This window comes from Struthio camelus, chromosome 5, assembly GCF_040807025.1.
Source record: "Struthio camelus isolate bStrCam1 chromosome 5, bStrCam1.hap1, whole genome shotgun sequence".
Classification (NCBI taxonomy): domain Eukaryota; kingdom Metazoa; phylum Chordata; class Aves; order Struthioniformes; family Struthionidae; genus Struthio; species Struthio camelus.
In genome coordinates, this window is record NC_090946.1 from 76,575,642 (window position 1) to 76,594,854 (window position 19,213).

The 19,213-nt window shown below is 44.3% G+C and overlaps 2 protein-coding genes across 7 annotated transcripts in view; both read right to left on the bottom strand.

Annotated features, from left to right (window-relative positions):
- SYT16 (synaptotagmin 16) overlaps nt 1-2,429 on the bottom strand; it is a 113,488-nt gene extending 111,059 nt beyond the window's left edge. For 2 of the 4 annotated variants that reach the window (XR_011141701.1, XM_068947355.1), the window contains exon 1: nt 2,329-2,383. Coding sequence is in view for 3 of the 4 variants with exons in the window: in XM_068947355.1 (XP_068803456.1) it covers nt 2,329-2,341 (13 nt within the window). In the remaining variant the exon portion in view is untranslated. Of the gene's footprint in view, nt 1-2,328 lie in introns of all 4 variants that reach the window. The other 2 variants (XM_068947357.1, XM_068947356.1) reach the window with 2 other exon arrangements.
- Nucleotides 2,430-7,391: 4,962 nt separating this feature from the next.
- Nucleotides 7,392-17,394, bottom strand: SNAPC1 (small nuclear RNA activating complex polypeptide 1). 3 transcript variants are annotated; one of them, XM_068947364.1, is made up of 10 exons: nt 16,861-17,394; nt 16,085-16,244; nt 15,136-15,276; nt 14,543-14,647; nt 13,378-13,536; nt 12,868-12,939; nt 12,162-12,224; nt 11,109-11,250; nt 9,853-9,936; nt 7,392-7,920 (listed from the first exon to the last, which is right to left on the bottom strand). In XM_068947364.1, exons 1-10 carry the CDS (start codon nt 17,082-17,084, stop codon nt 7,886-7,888), a joined length of 1,185 nt encoding a protein of 394 aa, XP_068803465.1. In that variant the 5' UTR covers nt 17,085-17,394; the 3' UTR covers nt 7,392-7,885. The 3 variants fall into 3 exon arrangements, with proteins under 3 accessions (XP_068803465.1, XP_068803464.1, XP_068803466.1); XM_068947363.1 differs by having other exon boundaries at nt 9,853-9,939; nt 16,861-17,386; XM_068947365.1 differs by lacking the exon at nt 9,853-9,936 and having other exon boundaries at nt 16,861-17,099.
- Between the last annotated feature and the right edge of the window lie 1,819 nt (nt 17,395-19,213).

Consider the following 19,213-nt stretch of genomic DNA (forward strand, 5'->3'; position numbering starts at 1 on the left):
AGTTACCCATTTCATATCTGTGCAGCACGAATGGTGGTGAGCAGCCAATTTATTATATTTTTATTAATTCATAAAACGCTACAAAATATAAACCAACGATGAATAAAATATGTACTTAGTGCCATCACTGCCTTTGGATCTCCGCTCTGAGAATCTAACAAATAAAAGGACAGATTTTGCTAGGAAAAGTTTTATGATTATTTTGATCAAATCACGTCAATTCCTAATTCTCCAAAGGCCTCCATAAAAGTACTGAATGACTTGAGTGTCATTTCAATCTGAGTCTTGCCCAAGATCATCCTTCCTTAAGGACACACTTTTGAAGGACAACAAGAAAAAGCAAACACAAGTGAGGATCACTAAGTGACAAAAGGGAAAAACTACGTTTTCCATTGAACTAAATCTTTTTGAAAAGCTCAACCCTAGAATTTCATTCTTGACTACTTAGAAATTGTTATATGCCATCTTCATATCTTTTAAAGGCTCCCATGATCATTTTCACCCAAAAAAATCAACTGAGAAGTCTTCAATAAGTATTGACGTCTGTGCAATAATTAAGGAGGAAAATACCGGGACCTTGACCCTAGAAGCTAACAGTACTAACTCAGGTTTTAACTCCTCAGTGCTATGACCGGAATCAATTAACCGAAATATCTGCCCTCCGTGCAGCTGTACCACTACAGCCGAGACTTAAACCAGAGCAGTACGTGTCATTATGCAACAACATAACCAAATCAATCAAAAAAGGGAAGGTGATTATCGTTAAGATTATCTGTATAATGGTGCGGTCAGAAGATCCAACAGCGCAGAGTCTCACCGAGCCAAAAGTTTACACACAGTGAGAAGCAGACTTGTCTCTCACAAGTACAAGATTATCTGTTCCTTGTTAATATCTTAGAAAGAAGTTCTCTTATTCTGTTTTCTCCCTAAAAATCTGTATTAGCGTGCCTGTCACTTCCTTTGCGGAAGGTGTACAAAACACACAGGCACACACAAACACAGAAAACATGTTTTGTAAAATTCACACTATGGAAAATAGGAAAGGGGCATCCTCCAAAGAACGCACGCCACGCGTCAGGAGAGCCCACCGCGGCACACCTCGACGGCTCAGGCCTCCTCCTGGACGAGGAGGAGGAAGAACCAAACCCAACACCCCCGTTTTCACACCCACCCGGTAGGTGGCATTTTCTGACCCTCATTGAGCTGCTCTTGACACCTGCCCAGACAGAGCCGGCTGAGAGCCAGGCACCCAGCAGAGGCCTCCTGCCCAGCCCAGGTGGCATTGCGCAGGCAGGAATGCCCCACGCGCCCGGGGACTCGCCCCACACCTGACCAGTGCAGGTGGGCCTGCCCCACGCACGGGGCCCCTCAGGCGGGAACACCCCACGCACACGAGGACTCGCCCCACACCTGACCAGTGCAGGTGGGCCTGCCCCACGCACGGGGCCCCTCAGGCGGGAACACCCCACGCACACGAGGACTCACCCCACACCTGACCAGTGCAGGTGGGCCTGCCCCATGCATGGGACCCCTCAGGCGGGAACACCCCACGCGCACGAGGACTCACCCCACACCTGACCAGTGCAGGTGGGCCTGCCCCATGCATGGGACCCCGCAGGCGGGAACACCCCACGCGCACGAGGACTCGCCCCACACCTGACCAGTGCAGGTGGGCCTGCCCCATGCACGGGACCCCGCAGGCGGGAACACCCCACGTGCACGAGGACTCACCCCACACCTGACCAGCGCACGGGTGGCCTGCCCCACACACCCAGGGAGGCCACAGGGGTGGGAATGCCCCACGCGCACGAGGACTCGCCCCACACCTGACCAGCGTGCGGGTGGCCTGCCCCACACACCCAGGGAGGCCGCAGGGGTGGGAATGCCCCACGCACACGAGGACTACCCCACACCTGACCAGCGCAGTGGGCCTGCCCCACGTGCGGGACCCCGCAGCAGGCGGGAATGCCCCACACTTGCGCAGTGAAGCCGGGCCTGCCCCACGCACCCGGGGGGCTGAGGGGGCTCCCAGGCGGGGGCCGGGCCGGGCCGAGGTGACCCCGCTCCGCTCCCGTACCCCGAATCAACCTCCCACCCCCCCCGGGACCCGAAACGCCCCCGTTATCCTCCCACCCGCGAGCCCCGGCCGCCCACACCCTCCCCCCGCCCCGCGAGGAGGAGGAGGGGGGGGGAGGCGGGAAACCAGCCCCACGGCTCATCCGCGGCGACCGAGGCCCAACGGCCGCTGCGCGATGGCGGAGCCGAGCCGGGAGCAGGTGCCGGCGCCCGTTAAGGCCGGACCTGAGCCTCCCTCCCGCCCGCACTTACTGTCCGTGGCCATGGCCCGCGCTGCCCCGCCCGATGGCGGCGGCCGAGCCGCGCCCGCAGCGAGGGGAGAGGAGGGGAGGGGGCGCGCTGACCCGCCTGGCGCCTCCCCGCCTGGGCGAGCCCGGCCTCCCTCCTGCCCCCCGGCGCCGCGGCCGGGCGGGGGCCCGCGCTGAGGCCGAGCTCGAAGCCCCGAGCCCCCCGCTCAGGGGACGCGCTGGCCACCCGCTGCGGCCAAAAGAAAAAAGGTGGGGGGGGGACATGGCCCCCTCTTCCCCCCCCCGTTATCCCCCCACTAGAAACAACGGCTGCCCGCTCCCACCCGGCGTCGCCCCGCGCGCCGGCCTCGGCGGACGCCCCGCGGTTCCTCACCAAAGAGGACGCGGGAGGTCTTCCGAAAACATTCGCTTTTGGCCCGCGAGTCCCTCAGGATTTTCTTGACCTGTCGGTAAGCAAGCGTAAAATAACGGTCTTGGCTACAGCCGACGCCACCCGCGCTCCGATGGAGTCTCTCCGCGCTCTTCTCTGTGTCAAAAAGTAACCTGGAGACAGAGGAGGCTGCGCTCCGCCTTCACGACTAAAGGCCACCTGGCTTTCCGTCACAAGCGCAGACCAGTTAGCCCTCCCACCTCAGATAATCCTTGGTAGCCATCGGCTTGGCCCTTGCCTTCCTTTCCTTTCCTTTCCACATCCAGGTTTACGTTTCTGTGACAAGTTTGGGGTCTGTTGCAGAAAGCTCAAGCTGTTGCAAAAGAAGTTTGCTCCGTCTGTGTTTCTGTTGCAGTCTAACTGCCCCATAGTAGGGACAGGGCTGGCTCGAGCCCCGAAACGCCAGGAAGAGGAGGGAGTTTTAGCCCTGTTCTCTAGCCCTCGTAGCTTGTGAAGCTGTTGCATTTCCATATCCGGGCGTTGGGTTTTGTACAGGTGCAGGAGGGAAGCACTCAGCCAACAGGCCTCACCTGGTGCCCAAATACTAGACCAAAGCTGAAAGTGGAGTGAGGAAGCCAGGTCCGTTTCGGGGGATCATTCAAGCGCAGATACAGCCACACTAATGTTAAGCAGTTACCTATAATGAGCAACAACACCCCGGATGATGAAGAGATCGCTTCCCAGAACTGCTCACTCCAGCCCCAGTGCAAAGGCAACAAAGCTTTTCACAAACCAGCTGCTGACTTGAGTGATGGTTTTACCTCTGAAGACAGCGTTATACACTGCGGTGATGCAGCTCCTGGCTTACCAGTAGCTCAGCTGCCAATGCATGGTGTGCATGCTGGAAAAACTGAGGGCAGTGGCCTCATGAGCTGTCCCAAGCTACATATGGTCAGTCACAAAGCGGTTAGCAGACCAGTCGGAGCAGCACAGGGTTTAATGCAGCAAAGTACCCGAGAACCACACGAGTTTTGGAGCCCAGCGCAGCCCTGCCCCAAGAGCAACACTCACTCAAGCTAGCTAGACTGTACATCTCCACCACATTGCAATCAGGATCGTATCTTATTACCAGGCATAGGAATTGCCCCTCCTTTTTTTTTTCTCTCTCTCTAGAAGTAAGCTGCTGAAAAATATTTCCCACTTCCACAACAGGCTGCTGCAAGCCTCCAGTTGAAGTGCACTACAGCAGTGATGTAGAGCTCTGAACTTCCATCTAGCCAAAGCAAAGAATTCTGAAATATCAAGAAAACAAAGTAGCCTGCATATGATATTAGACATTGCAATATCTATCAGTAGGTCTATGTTTGCTCACAGGCTCAAAGTTAAGGGGAAGGAAGCAGCAAACAAGATTTAGAAGATCAGCCAAAAATAACTAAAAAACTACTTGGTTGCTTACCTTTTTTTCCTCCTTTCAGACAGAATCTTATTACATTGTTCTTGTATCCCAAAATTTCCCCGATATGGTGCAATGACCTATGAATCACCCCTGCCATTTGCAGACAGCAGAAGCAGTAAGCACTTATTTTGGCCAAGGAAAGGATTTTTTGCACTGAACATTGATGCTCCATCTATGCTGGCAACTCATGTGAGTTCCACAAAACTCTTCAGAGAACTGAGCTGCCTGACAGACTGCAGCAAGCTTTGTAAAACATGAACAGACAATTCCAGAAGTAGGATGAATTTCAAAAAGAAACCTTCCAGAAAAGATCTGCATCATTTGAAGAACATTATTACTATATACGTGTGAATGTGTGACGAGAGAATATAATTTGTCTGTATAGACTGTTGTGTGAAGCATTTAAATATAGAACTAGAGGGAACCTCCACGTGTGCTCTAGTCCATGTCCTTTTTCCAAGGCAGAACGAGGTTTAACAGTCAACCGTGACTTTTTTTACTTCAAAATGCCGTCTTGAATTCATGCAGTGAAAGTGACTCTTGTGTTAGGTACCAGACCATTCTGGTTAGTTACCAGAATGAGTATATTTTTAGTTAAGTAGCTTTGTATTGCTGTAAATTGATTACTGTTAGCTCAACCTCTGTGGTAGAGTTATGGAGAGCAGTTAATCACCATTTGTATAAACACATTTTACATAACTGTGCACTTTGTTACAAACCTTTTCCTCAAACCTTTTCTTTTCCAGAATAAATTCCACAAGGTCCGTTTTATTTTTGTTGCTCTTTTCAGGATTCTCTGACACTTCCAGAGGTGAGGCCTACATGCTCCCCAAACCGTACACCATACCCATCACCACGGCCTGCAACGGTATTTGGGATATTTCACATCACCCCTGCATCGCTAGCCCACCTTCAGTCTGAAGACTGCAAAAGCCCCCAGGATCTTTATTTGCAAAACAGCTGCTTGGTCAAGCGTTCTTTAGCTGGTATTTGCATTTAATCTATCCTTCCCAAGTACAGCCTTTTGTACTTGCCTTTACTTAACTAGACCTCGTTGATTTCTCCAGTTATTAGAATAAAAATGATACTGAAAACATCTTCCATGTAAACAGCTCCTAAATTGAGGTCACCTGTGTTTTAACTGCATTCTGCTTTTCATCACCCACATTGGACTTGTGAACATTGCATAGCACTCGTTCAAGCCTCCACTTGGCAGTATCCTTTAGCTGTGCAAAGGAAGAGTGATTACTGTCCTGTGACTATGATTCTTCAGTCAGTCATACATTGTCTAAAATACAGTTCAGCTGAAACTTCCCTATCTAGTTTATTTATGAAAACTGTACTAACATTGGGTACATACTGTCTTGTCGCTTCACTCTTAGCCACCAGGTGAGTAGAAAGTTAGACTGGAGTTATAGAAATGAAATTCTCTTGCAGCCCAAGTTCTCTGTTAGCTGAGGCTATAACCAGGGGAGAAGCTAGACATTAGAAAAAAATACTCTTGGAAGTCTAGATTTACTGTCTTTTCTGACAGTTGCTTGCTTCACTGAAGCATCCTCTCTCCTGTTTTTAAGAGCCAGTAATTGCCACAATAACAGTAACACAGTTATTCTATGCAGAATATGCAGAATGAGATACTTACATCTAACAACGGTGTAGTACACATTCCTGGTATGATAGCAGAGAAGGGGAGATGCAGGGTAGAGGTGGACAGGCACGCAGTGGTAAGAAATGGGGCACAGGCTTCGCACTTAAGATCCCATGGCTTTAAGCAACATGGCAAAGGTCCATTACAGTAATGGAGACCTAAATTTGGACTAAACTGATTTTAGGGGGTAACAGAAAAAAGAAGCAGTATCTAGCATATGTAAAAGGCACCACATAATATAAGTTTGGATGTAACACGGAGCTGCAGATCAATGAAGACAGAACACGTTAGAAAACAAAAATAGCCCCTGGTGAATCAAATGGGAGGGGAAGAAAGAGCAAAGGAGTGAAGACGACAAAAGAAGCAGTCATCAATGTCATATTCCTCTTGGCATAGGACTCCAAGTGCTCATGAGTCACCCTAATGCCCCCTCCAACGCACACACCCCAGACTAAACCTAACAATCTTACGACCTGGAAGAGCAGTGGAAGGGTGAACACTGCACCAGGAAAAAAGGAGCAGAAAAAATTATCATACAGACACTTCATACTTAACTGCATTATTAGTGCTATAGAGATTTTTTTCCGTACAGATGTATTCTTTTTCAGTAATAATTAGATCTAGTCTAATAATGACTCTTGGATTAGACTGTTAAGATTTCCATAATTTAAACAATAAATTTCTGGCTTTATAGTAAGGTGCATTTCCTCTTTGCCCATAAACGAGACTGAATGTAACACTAGTGCTCAATTATTACGGTTTTCCAATGTCTAACCTAATTCCGTTTGTCATTTAAGCGTATTCCTCCTTACCCTATCTGACAAATTTCACTCAATCCAGGCTCCTTTTATATTCGAAGCCCTTTATATATTTCCACTTCGCGTTTCTTCTTCTAGATAACAGCACTTCAACTCCTTTGGCCTTTCTTGATAGTCATAGTACGAAACTAATTCACTCAATTTAGGACCCTTTTATATTCAAAACCTTTCATATTTCCATTTTGTACTTCCAGATGAGGACACGTCAGTTCCTTTGGCCTTTCTTGATAGGTCATACTTTTTACAGCTCTGATCAACCGGAGAAAATACCAAGGAGAATAATTATGAACATTCTTCTTGAAGTATCAGGGTTAGAGGGGCCTATTTAAGGCTACAGCTTTACAGGACTAAATGACGATGTCCAGTCCAAATGCTTGCTATTGTTTACAACAGAAAATAATCCAGCTTATGATTCTCAATCTGTTTGCTTTTTCTGCAGTACTGTTGCCTAGCAATCATTCCCCCATCCTGTATCTGCAAAGTTCTCAGTACTGATCTTCACGTTTATTCGCACATCCACTTCTCCTACATCACCTTTCCAATCTGTAAAGATCATTTTGAGTTCTAGTCCTACCTTTGAACAGCTTGATATCATCTGCAGAATTAATAAATGCTATATTTCTTCATTCAAATATACAGTGATACCAGACCCACTGGAGACAGAGTACAATGAAAAGGCTTATCACCAAGTCTAATCTTCATTTCCCACCACACCTGTGAGATCTGAGTGATAAATATTGCTGAAGTCGCACACCATGAAAGGGAACAAATAAACTCTGTGAAAAATAATTTATTGCACTAGTCTTAAACAGTTAGTAACCATAACTTTATGTTCAGAGATAAAAGATTCCAAACATTTTATATCGGCAAATATTTTGCAAGCAGTTCTTTTACCAGCCTTTTCTAAAAAAACAAAAAAACAAAAAACACCCTGAGTTCTAAATGATTACTCATATTGTACAAGCTCAGTAAAAAAAAAATCAATAAAAGAATAAAAGAAACCATCTTCTGTCTCTTTCCATCTTAAATAGGGAATAGCAACTTTGTCTCCCACAAGAAGTGCTGCCATTCCTCAAAGCACTGGGTGCTTTTATCACTAGACAGCTGAGGTATATCAGTCACTACCAGTATTCCAACGTCACCTGCAGCTCTGGTCCCAGCCATTTCTTGTGCACACATTCGAAGGCATCCAAAACAAGCACTTGGTTATTTCTGGCATTTATATTTTGTTGCTGAAATTCACGTCAGTGCTTCTCCAACTGGATCCTCTTAGCGCCTTTTTTTCCTTTTCAGGAGAGGTACTTCTGAAAGGAAATAAAGATAGTTTTCCGACAAGCTTTTCAAACTATTTTCCCTCATGGGAATGATTAAAATAGAATTAATTTCACTCAGTAAAGGAAATGAATTAGATGAGCTCTTGAGATCCCCTCTTAACCCCTCTCTCCATCGCTTTGAATATAAAAAAAATCTTCCCACATTCCATAGCATATAATTTCCTTTAAAATATCAACAAAAATTCCATTGATGAATAAAATACTACACTTCAAAGCTTATTTAAATAAACACCTTTCTCCTTCCCATGAACTGCTTTAAGATTCCACTGTGAATTTCACACACGGAATAGTCACAAATACCCGATACCCAAAGAGATGGCCTATGCGTATTCTAAATGCTTCAGAATTTGTTGGGGAAGATATTCAGTGAAATGGAGAATGTCCCTGATTTAGAGAGAAACTGTTTTTGCCCACAACAATTTGAAGGAAGTGTAAGCAATTCAGGTACAGTATTAAATGTACTATTTTGCTTTCAATTTGACCATCTAAAAACTGAATGCATTCAAACTGTCTACAATTGACTAAGGTGATCAGAAGATGTAATCTCATTTCAGCACTACAAGATGCCCCGTGCTTTTGAAAAGAGCAAATAAATGTGCTACCTCACTATAAACCTATTTTAATAGTTCTTATCATGCTACCTTAAATGAAGCATCCTTCTTTTACATGCAATTTTGGATACAAAGTCAGTTCCAAAAGAGATATTCCTCACGCACCTATGGCATTAAAGATTTTCAGGAGTTGTACTTAACCATTTGCTCTCCTTCCGGTAACCTAATACAATACTATTCTTTCAGGCTAAGAACCAGTCTCTCTGGTCTATCAAGTCTGCTTTCCATTTTACGTAAGCTAGATCCATCGGTCGTTATAGCTTGGTCATAGAATGGAAACCATGCCTTTGACTGGCCAGCTCCTGTCCAAGAAATGTTGCCAGTATAGAAAGAGACATGGCTGCAAAGCAGAGCCCCAGCCTCTGCCTAGAGCACTGCTGAATGAGGTATCTCAAGATAAAAAAGCTGCAACATTCTTTGGACAGTGTCTGTTCCACGGCGTTCTGCTCCCAGTCTCCGTTCTCCTCCAGCAATACCGAAAACAAACCCTGTAGCTTCTGCGCTGCAGATCAGTTCAAGCTCATCTAACACCTCAAGTTTTACTAAATGCGTTGGCGGCTTCCACAGAGTAACTCCATCATCATCTTTGAGAAGCCTGCTTTATCACTACTTCCAAACAAGAATTACATTCTTTTCAGTAACATATGAGTGATAGTAAAGTCATCACTCTTCTGTTCTGCTCCAGTTCCCAGAATTCTACCTCAACTATGTCAGACAACTTCTAATATAGCTGAGGAAGCTATTACTGTACATATACGAGTTTGGAACTTAGTCCTTGAAACTTTGCTGAGCTGAACCTAAGGCTAGAGAAAAAACTTCTGCGTCCCCTCATTCCCATGAAGGTGAAGGCAGCAAAGGCTACTTTGACCTCGAGTGCAGGTTACAGAAGTTTCAGAGCTACTCTCAACAGGCATCTTCAGTAAGTGGGAGAATAACTGAAAGTAACTTTCCGTACTATTATGTATCGGAACTCTTGAAGACATATACATTATAGAAGAGTAAATCTCCTTTTAACTGTACCAATTTTAACTCTGAACATACTGTAGTGAAGTCTGCGTGGAAAAAGCACACGGCTTGCAGTCTTGTGTCATCGCTTGTGTGCTCGTAACAAAACCTCAGGGCAAAGCTTCAATTTTCATGCAGTTCTACATGGAGAACACTATATAGGCTAAAAAAAAACCCCAGCCTTGGCAAAACATGCTCCAAAGCATCAGTTTTCATTGCAGAAACATACAGAACAGTAGAGAGCTATTAAAAACAACTTTCTAGTTTGTTGGAATTTCAACTGTACCTTCTTCATCTGAGGTACCTTCTTCTGTGATTATAGGCATCCCAACATGCCTAGTAACAGCTTCCTCTGTCATTCGCATCTCACCTGCTGATAGATTTATAGGAAAAAAAACTATCATCTACTGTTGCTTCTACACCAAAAATTTCTATGTTAAGATTTTGCAGTCTTTTTCTGACTGCATTAAGCCAGGGCCTTCACTGAGCACATACGGGGTCATACTGGTGCTTTTCTTACATTGATACAGATAACCTGGAACTATTCGGAGAACAAGCAGTTAAAAGTGTTTTCTTCCAGGGTATACTTTCAAAAAGAGAAAAAAGGGCCCAAACATGGGAATTAGGACCCTGTACCTGTTTTTAAAAGTTTGCTCCCTAAAATTGCTTTTATTCCTAGCTAAATGACAAATTACTCAGGAGAAAGAAAATAAAATTACAGAACAGCTAGAAACAGTGAGTCACAGGACTATAGCAATTTTGGTCAAGAAGGACAAAACTAAGTCTAGCTGTAAACTATCAAAAGGTTGAACAACTAGGACATAATAATTGCAGTACTAAGAAAAGAATTTGAAAAGAGTTTTGAAATTGCATCAGTTGTCAACATCAGACAGATTTCAATTCACTTGGAAGTATTAAAAGTTTCAATAACAAAAGACAGAATAAATAATGAGCATCAGCTGTTAAGGGAATGACTGATGTAATAGTGCAGCTACTGGTTTTACAAAGCATTGTCATTAAGACAGCAATATTATTCTCTCTTCAGAAATATTAACAGGCGTTCCTTCAAGAGCCCACCAGGAACAGACATGACGGGTAGGTTTCACTGTGCATTCCACCGAGATATATTAACTACAAAATTGTCAGCCTGCTTCTAGTTTTATGAAGATCAGCCTATCTGTCAAGAGGAGAAACAGTTAGATGCACGTCTTAATCACCACTAAGTTTCTTGTACGGCAACATGAAAAATCAAAACACTGCTACACTACTAGCAAAGTAGCTAACAGTTGCTCCTATGAACAATTCTGAAGATTAGATATGAGATTTCAGATTAACTATAAACTGCATGCACTCTCTCCCTACCCAACCAGACTGTGGAAAACAGACAGGCAGGTTCAGTAATGACAGGAGCATCACAAACAGTTTCTCCGATCTTTTACCTCCATGGAGGAGCACAAAATTTTAATCAAGCTGCCTTAGAGGACAAAGCAGTAGACAAACTTTTGCAGTATCTTCAGATTCATCAAGGTAATGAAGACATACCTTGGATTTCTGCAGAATCTCTATTCCTTGCCGCCTGTGGTCTTTTACTGTTTTTTTTACTTCTGCTTTGAGATTTCCCATATTCTGATCCTGAATCAGAAGATTCCAGTTTTACTTGACGGTGTCTTCTGGATTTGGAGGCCTAAAACCCAAATAAATCTATAAGCAATAAAAAAAAAGCTAAACTGCTACAGCCCCACATTACTGTGTGTCACGCAGTCCACAACTCAGCAAGGACCAAAGCATCAACTTCTTCAAATGTCAGGGAGTGGGGAGATTCTAACTGGTTATGGTGCTTCAGTTTAAAAGGACAACGCCCTCCTACGGTTTAATAGTGCATTGTTTAAATTCAGGTAATGAAACATTCATTTATTTTCAAACCACTGTCTATTCTCATCACTCTGCATCTTCATGATGCACATCACTGTGTGCAGCCAAAAGGAACGCTTCTAAGAACTGCTCCATCATAAAGCCTCTTTCCTCTATTACCATATTTTATCTAGATACCTAGGGAACAGTATCACCTCACATTTTCAAGGCTGGACTCCTGCACATTCCAAAGCTGTTTCATTTAACAGTGCATATTCAAAGGACATTTTAATAAGTAAAAAAGATGTAATGTTTACCATAGGTCTGCTATCGAAAAGACAATCCAATGGTATTTCTAAATTAGCAATAATTGAACCAATGTTTTCAAGAACTGCCAAGTGATTTTAAACCCCCAGGTGCTTTCCGAGTTTCCAATATCTGAGCTTCAAAGCCAATGGAATTTAAGTAATCAAACACTTCATGTATTTTCCTAAATTGTTTATTATATCTACTTAAAAAATGGTGCACTGACATTAAAAAATATGTTTTGTAAACAAAAATTCCCCAAGCAGAGACAATTCCCCAAGCAGACACAATAGGCAGGGAAACTAGAGCATTCAAAAGTTGAATTAGAGTGCAGTTTTAACTCATTCCTTTCTGGATCCATGTGTTTATGTTAAACTGGTACTTACAACTGCTTTTTTGGAAATAAACACATCCCTATCATCAAATTTTATACCTTACCTCAACAACTGCAGAATAGGATCTGTACTTGATTTTAGCTAATGCATTTGCTCTTTCAGAACCCTGCAAAGAAACAAAGAAATTGGTTAGAAAAAAGTTTTTACGTTCTATGACAGTGATATTAAAGGGCAACATCAAATTAGGAAATCAGTTGAGCAATACCTTACTAGAGCTGTAGTTTTGTAACAAATGCTGCAGAATTGATGCTTAATTTAAAGAAAAGTAGTCCAAATTTCTTTAAAAAAGGCAAAGCATAATTTTGATGGCCTTCACTGTTACAAAGCCTAAGAGGAAAAATTCAAATTTGAAATTTTATATCTGACTTAAATTCAAGGTGGAAATACGCAAATATTTAAACAGAAGACAGTACAACATTAGAGAATTTTGTGGCCTAAGCAGTGAATACTGCCTTTAGATGAAACTGCAGGAGGAACCCCAAAGGAGTTTGGCCAAGAAGGTACAGCTCCTTCCCCTCCTTACCTGAAAGGGACCATAGCTTTTTATTATAGCCATCAAAGAGACGTATTAGTAGTGAATACTTCCAGCTTAGAGAACAACTTGATTAAAAAATAGAAATAGAAACAAAAAAGCTCAACCCAGCTCCACTAACTACTACGGTAACTTGCTTTGATACTATCAAGTCCTGAAGATGAGAAACTAACACATTTTGTCTGCAGAGCATGGTAAACTAGTTAATTTTTCTTACTTCTGATGCTAGAGAGGTCTCTTCTTCCTTTCTGTTTGGTATTTCATCAGCCTCTTTAGCATTTAAAAATTTCTGGAAAAAAAAAAGCGCTGATGAATTTTTTAAATCTCTATCATACACGTTAGAAGAAACCCAGGAATCGCGCAAAACAAATATTAAAGTAACCACATACCTCTGTTTTCTTCATCCCTCTTACACCACAGTACTACAGCCCTTTGCTTGACTCCAGAATAAGCATAACAGAGGTATTTAATGCACTCATCCCAATATCCCCCATAAGCCACCTCTACCAGGCTTGCACTCACTACAGTATCACATACGCAATCCCCAGAACACTCCTATATGTCTGTCTAGCGTTTTACTTATCCCATATCTTCAGCGTTTCACTTTCTTTTACTTAAGTCTCAGATTTATAAAATACACTTAGATGTCATCAGGCTAAATCAGCCAGCTCTTACATGTTCACATAAAGTGTAAAGTTGCCACAGCGTAACAGTCAGGATAACCTACCATTCTCTTCTGCTGCCATTCCTGATGTTCCAAAGTCATATCTTTAAGACTAACTACAAATTCATCTTTTATCAAGCTCAGGGCCTTGTCCGGCTGAGATTTGTCAGTTGAGATGACACACTTCATTTTCTGATAGTGATCATGAATATTCATCAGTTCCTAAAATAAAAAAAAAAAAAAAACACACAAAAACCAAACAGAAAAAGCTTTTCAGGAAAAAAGGTTCAGCAGCAAACCAATATTAGACCTCAATTAAGAAAACCAGGGTTATACCAACTACTGAGCAACCAAGAGTGCTATGAATGGAGCCTGTTAGCAGCAACTGTTCAGTTTCAGAGGGCCTAGTAATATCGATGCCTAGCACTGTTCTATCAGTCCACCAAATAAGCAAAGGAAGAGAGAGTACATTTCATTATTTAAACTAAGAAGGAAGCCTCAGTGACACTGATGATGCTCACAGAAGTTCCATTCTCATATTGGTGTCTGTTCTCATCTCTCTGGAAGAGACATTTTGCAGTCTTCTCACCCTGCCATTTCACAGATTAGTGATTTTTGTACCATTTGGTAGTCATCTGTACTGACAATTCATGTTTGCAAGTAGAAAAAAAAACCTGGAAGCAAAGAATCTATGACCAAGTTATAATGACCAATACTAAAAGCTATATACTGCTTGAAATACTATCACTTTTTTAAAAACGTATTATACACTTAATGCACTCAAGTCTGAAAAGGAGAAATAAAAGTTAGAGAAGGCAGATAACTGTTACCTTGCAGATAACCAAGTTTTATGACCACAAGCATCTAAGTCTCCACGTGCAAATTGCAGATGTATCACAACAAACATGCTTTCCGCCTCTCCCCACCCCATTTTCCATTTTTCTCTGCTTAAGTGAGTTGATCATTTGTCCTCTTCTCTTTTAGACTGTATTAAAGTGCCTATGAAACACTGGAGCATATTTTGGTGCTGAAAAAGTACCACAGTTCTTCCAAAATAAATGCCATATTTCTGAATGTTAAGTAAAATTGCTGGCACAGACTATTACCCTAGTTTGCTTACCATAAGGAAGATTGATGAAAGACTTGATTGGGACAATTGGAGAAGTTATAGCTCTTGGATAACAGAGAAAAACACAATGATTAATCAGTAGGTTAAAAGTTACTGTACCTCCAGCACATCATTAGTGATGAGGCTGTTTACTCGGTTACTTGGATCCTTAAACTCTTCTTTAAATTCATTTTCCTGGACCTTCTTCTGAGTTCTGTAATTTAACTAAAGCAAGACAGACAATGTTTCATAACTTAAACAGCAAACTTAAACTGCACCTCCTCTTGAAAATTATCACCGCATATCCAGCGGTCAACAGTTGCTGGAAGGCATACACCTATCCCATTGACGATAATATGTGGGTTTATTATCAAGCGCTCAGAGTTACCGCTTTGCAAAATTAACACTTTTCTATTCCTTAGTCCAGAATTTAATCAAACACCCAGACTCAAGAGTTTGAAATTCCCACAGATGAAGAGATCATTAAACCAAAACATATTTTTTCAACAGCTAATATTTTTATTAAGTGAGGAGTATGGTACTTTCAACCATCATCTAGGTTTTATGTATCTAGTTATATAAAGCAAGATGCAGCATGTTTCAACACAGTGCCAAAAAAAAAACTAAATGCATCAGTGTTGCTGAATTTTGTCAGCAATAGAAAACTGAAGATATTTTCTTAAATATAATAAGTCATCAATGTAATAACTCACTAGCTTTGGCATTGCTGTGAAATGGAATGCTCTGGCAACTCGCAGTTTCCTAAAGATGTACACTGCATCATAATGCTGGGACTCTATCAGATCCTGCTGAAACCTCTGGACTTCAGGCCAATCCTTGAGAGCAATTCTGATCTGCAACAGAAGAATTGTATATTGTTATACCAAAGTGCACATTTCAATTAATAAAAGTGATTTCAGCCAACTACTGTGATCATGTCATAATGTGCACGATACTTGGATGTGCAGGATGCAGCATACGTCCCATGATCACAGAATGGATTCTATCATAACATTTATTACTATCAAAATTTTACGCAGATCTTATTATACTATTGTATTAAATAAAATTCTTACTATAATCACTTGCTTTGACAGTAACATGGAATACAAGTCTTCTGCAATACTTGAAAAAGTTAATTCTTCACATTCTGAGGTGCCTGAAACATATCACTAGTACTGAGACTCCCATTTACTAGATACATTCACAGTACTTGTAGACGAACATGCTGCCAATGAAATACTCATAAAGTAGCTCTCCCTTATTTCTTGCTTTCCTCTTTCTCCATCTACCTTGCCCACTTCATTTTCTAACTCGCTTCTTTGATAGTTCCTGGACTCTTTGACAGTTGCTATATAGCAGTCACTTTAAAACTGCCTGATTTTATCTCTGTAAAAAGTATTGACTTAAGTTACGAGATTTAATAACATCAGTGTAAAATACTTAGATTTCAGTTTCATGGTTAAAGAAGTTGGTCTCAATTTTACATATGGACACAATGTACATCAGACACTTTGTGAGTAAACCACCTCTCCAGTATATAAAGGAGTTCCCGACTCCTTTACATACTGGTTTCCTCTCCTGAAAACAGTAAGTAGATAAAAGAATACCATACACCTTGTGTCTAGTGTCTCCCGAGAAAAAAACCTCGAGAACAATTACCTTTTGTTTTGGCTGGCAAAGCTGCACAGAATAGAGCCCATACAAAAGATACAGAGCACCAACTCGAATCTGGAAAGCATAAGGAGGCAAGAAGTACTGCTGCGCCAGGTCTAAAGTCTTCTTTGTGAGCTTATTCCTCTCCAAAGCTCTTATTCTACCACTAGAGGAAACAAAAAGGAAGCATGTTAAAGTCAGTGACTATAAAAAGTGTTATGGTTTTAGAAAATCCATAACAGAAATAATTATTATAAACATTATGTATTTTAGAACATATTAATCTAAGGCTCAAGTTCTGGGAAGCCTTCAAAGGCGGGCCAGGCCTTACGCTCTCTGGCAGTACCGCCTACCATTCCTTGTATTAAATTAGATTTAGGGTGAAAAACGCGATGCTTTACAAGCACGTTTTAAATCTCACGTCGTGAGAACAGCACCACGCTCCTTGACGACGTCACTGCCAGCACTCACACCAAAGGCCTTAGCAATATACCAAAAAAAAAAAAAAGAAAGAAAATCAACTCCTGACCTTTTTTTTCCCCTGCATCACGCAGGGACTAGGCCCTTCACCGTCAGTTACCTGCCCAAACCTTTCCCAGAAGCTACGCCAGGAGGGAACTGTCGCCCCGAGCTCAGCAGCGGGCGGCCCAGGGCGCTCGGCAGGGGGGCGCCGGTGCCCGGCGGTAACGGCCGCTCGGGGGGGGGGGGAACGCGCCTACACCAGGCCGGGCCGGGCCGGGCCGGGCCGGGCCGGGCCGGGTGGGTGGTGGCCGCTCACTCACTAGAAGATGGCGTGAAAGCCGCGCTCCCGCCACAGCTCGGCGAAGCGCTCGAAGCGGACGGTGTCGGCCTCCTGGAAGGCGCCGAGCAGCGCCTCGCAATCCGCCTTCAGCCCCGGCACCGAGCACATCCCGCCGCCACCGCGCACGTCCCTCACAGCCGCCACCGCGCCGCATGCGCATGAGCAGCCGGCCTCCCCCTCCACCTCGGGGTCGCCCCTGCGCATGCGCACTGGTGCGCCTTGGCCCGTTAACGGCCGCAGGGCGAGGCGGTTCTGGTGCGTCTGTGAGGTGGAGGCGTCGCCCGCTGGGGAAAGGGGGTGATAATGATGATGGCGGCGGCGGGGGGAGCCCGCTGTGCGTGCTCTGGCGCCGTGCCTCGTCCCCACGCCCTCAGCGCCAGCCGCGGGGAGGAGGGGAGCGGCCCGGCGGGGCTGCGGCGATAGCCCCCGGCAGCCGTGCGAGCAGCACCTTGCCGGGAGCCGCGGAGCTGTCCGCGGGGCTTTGCCCTTCCCCGCCGCGACCCCTGGGCCGCCGGGAGGTCAGGAAGGGAAGGGCCGTGTCAGCGTGAGGCGGGGCGGGTGAGCGGGGCCGCGCCGGCCAGCGCGGGAGCCCCGCATGCATCGCCACACGTAGGCGGCCGGGGCTGCGGCGCCGCACGTAGCGCCGGTGGGCGCGGCCTGGCCTCCCGGGCCGGGCCTCGAGCGCTCCTCGCCCCGTCTCGCCCGTTAAACCGAAGGTACCGGCAACGCCAGGCAAAGCCGGCCGTCGGAGAGCCCGTACGGCCGGTAAGTGTGCGGCTGCCTCACGGGGGGCGCGGGTGAGCTGCGGGCGGTCGGCCGGGCCGGGCCAAGGCCGCGGCCGGGTGTTTCCGCGGCGCAGGGCAGGACAGAGGGGCTGCAAACTCCCTCCCCCCGTGCTGAGGGAAGCCTGACAGAATTTTGGGAGAAAAAAGGACGCGTAAAGAAAGTCTCGAATAGCTGTTACGGATGGAATGAGGCGCTGTGCGATGACTTGCGGCAAGTGGACGTTCAAAACCGCAAGGCTTTCCCCCCGGTGATCAGTTCACGTGAGTTGCTTTCTTAAATAACTATCTACAGCAAAATGAATTTTAGATATTGCTAGATCTAGTGCTGCGGTAGCTTCCAAGCCAATGCACCGTTAGCATCAACTAATTGATTGAAAGGTGGTCACTGTTCAAACTGTCAGCTGCTACAAAGTTAACTTCCACAGTGCTGCAACAAGCACAAAAACATCTTTCAGTAGTTAATTTATTTCCAGAAAGGTTGCTAGAACTACAACCTTTAGCAGCCTTTATAGGTGAGCAGAAATGAATGGCCATGACAGCAGAGCAGCTGTTGCCTTCAAGCACTGATTGCCACTCTGACTGGTTATAGGAATAGAAGCATTAGCAGAGCTATTGCCTGTGAACTGGACAGGTTTTAGCAGCTGCCAGGGGAGAGCTGCACCTGCTGCGGTTTTGATTTTCTCTCTCTCTTTTTTTTGGGGGGGGGAAAAGATGTTCTTGTCTATCATTTGGGTTAATGTTTAGAGACATAGGACAGTGACCACATTCACCCAGTGCGTGCCTCCGCCTTCAATAGATTGCACTGATTTGGAAACAGAATGGCAACACTGTTGGAAAAACAGTTACAATGTACCTTTCCCCTCTCTGTCATCCCTAATGGACTTAAGGATTCAAAGCACAGGTTAATAATTGACACACATGGAGTGCATTCTTCTTTACCTAGAGACCAAACCCCAGCTCTACTTAGTTGTAGGAGTTATAATTTCAAAAGAGTCTTTTGGTGCTCCAGTGATGCATAACTTGGAAAGTTTGAGAGTGTTTTCTACGTTTTGTATTTTAAGAGTGCAGTGAGTGTTGTGATTTCTCAGAGAGGCTGCTTCAAGAAAAGCTAGATGGGAATTTCTTTTTTTTTTCCCCAAGGTAGATGGGGCTGAATATCCTAACACTTTCACTGTGCAAGATGAACCTTTGTAGTGAGGATGAGGCTGTTGTGCCTATATGTTAATGTGTGATAGTCTTTCCTTGCAGAAAGTTTGGCTACAATGTAAGGAATGAAGATGCAAAGGAAAAAAAAAAGGCCTTCCTGCAGTGTTCCCCTTCTGTGTTGTATAGTATGAAACAGCATTCATTTTGGGGCTGATGAATATACTGCTCATTTTTCTTGATAAATTGTTTCCTCTACTCCATCAAATTTTTCATTAGCAAACTGTAATTGTTAATAGACTGTCTTCCGAACAACAACAAAAATAGATAAAATAAGGAAGATGGTGGTTACTGTAACTTATTTGTATTCTTATTTAACTCCTAAACAAAAGGATGAAGCCCTGT

What these genes read in the sequence shown, in the direction of transcription:
- SNAPC1 (XM_068947363.1), bottom strand. Translation starts at nt 17,084, where the DNA reads ATGCGCAGGGGCGACCCCGAGGTGGAGGGGGAGGCCGGCTGCTCATGC. An exon ending in AGACCTCTCTAGCATCAGAA is followed by an intron (nt 12,225 to 12,867) that starts GTAAGAAAAATT and finishes GTTTCTTTGCAG; the next exon opens with GGTTCTGAAAGAGCAAATGC. An exon ending in AGGTACCTCAGATGAAGAAG is followed by an intron (nt 7,921 to 9,852) that starts GTACAGTTGAAA and finishes ATTTCCTTTCAG; the next exon opens with AAGTACCTCTCCTGAAAAGG.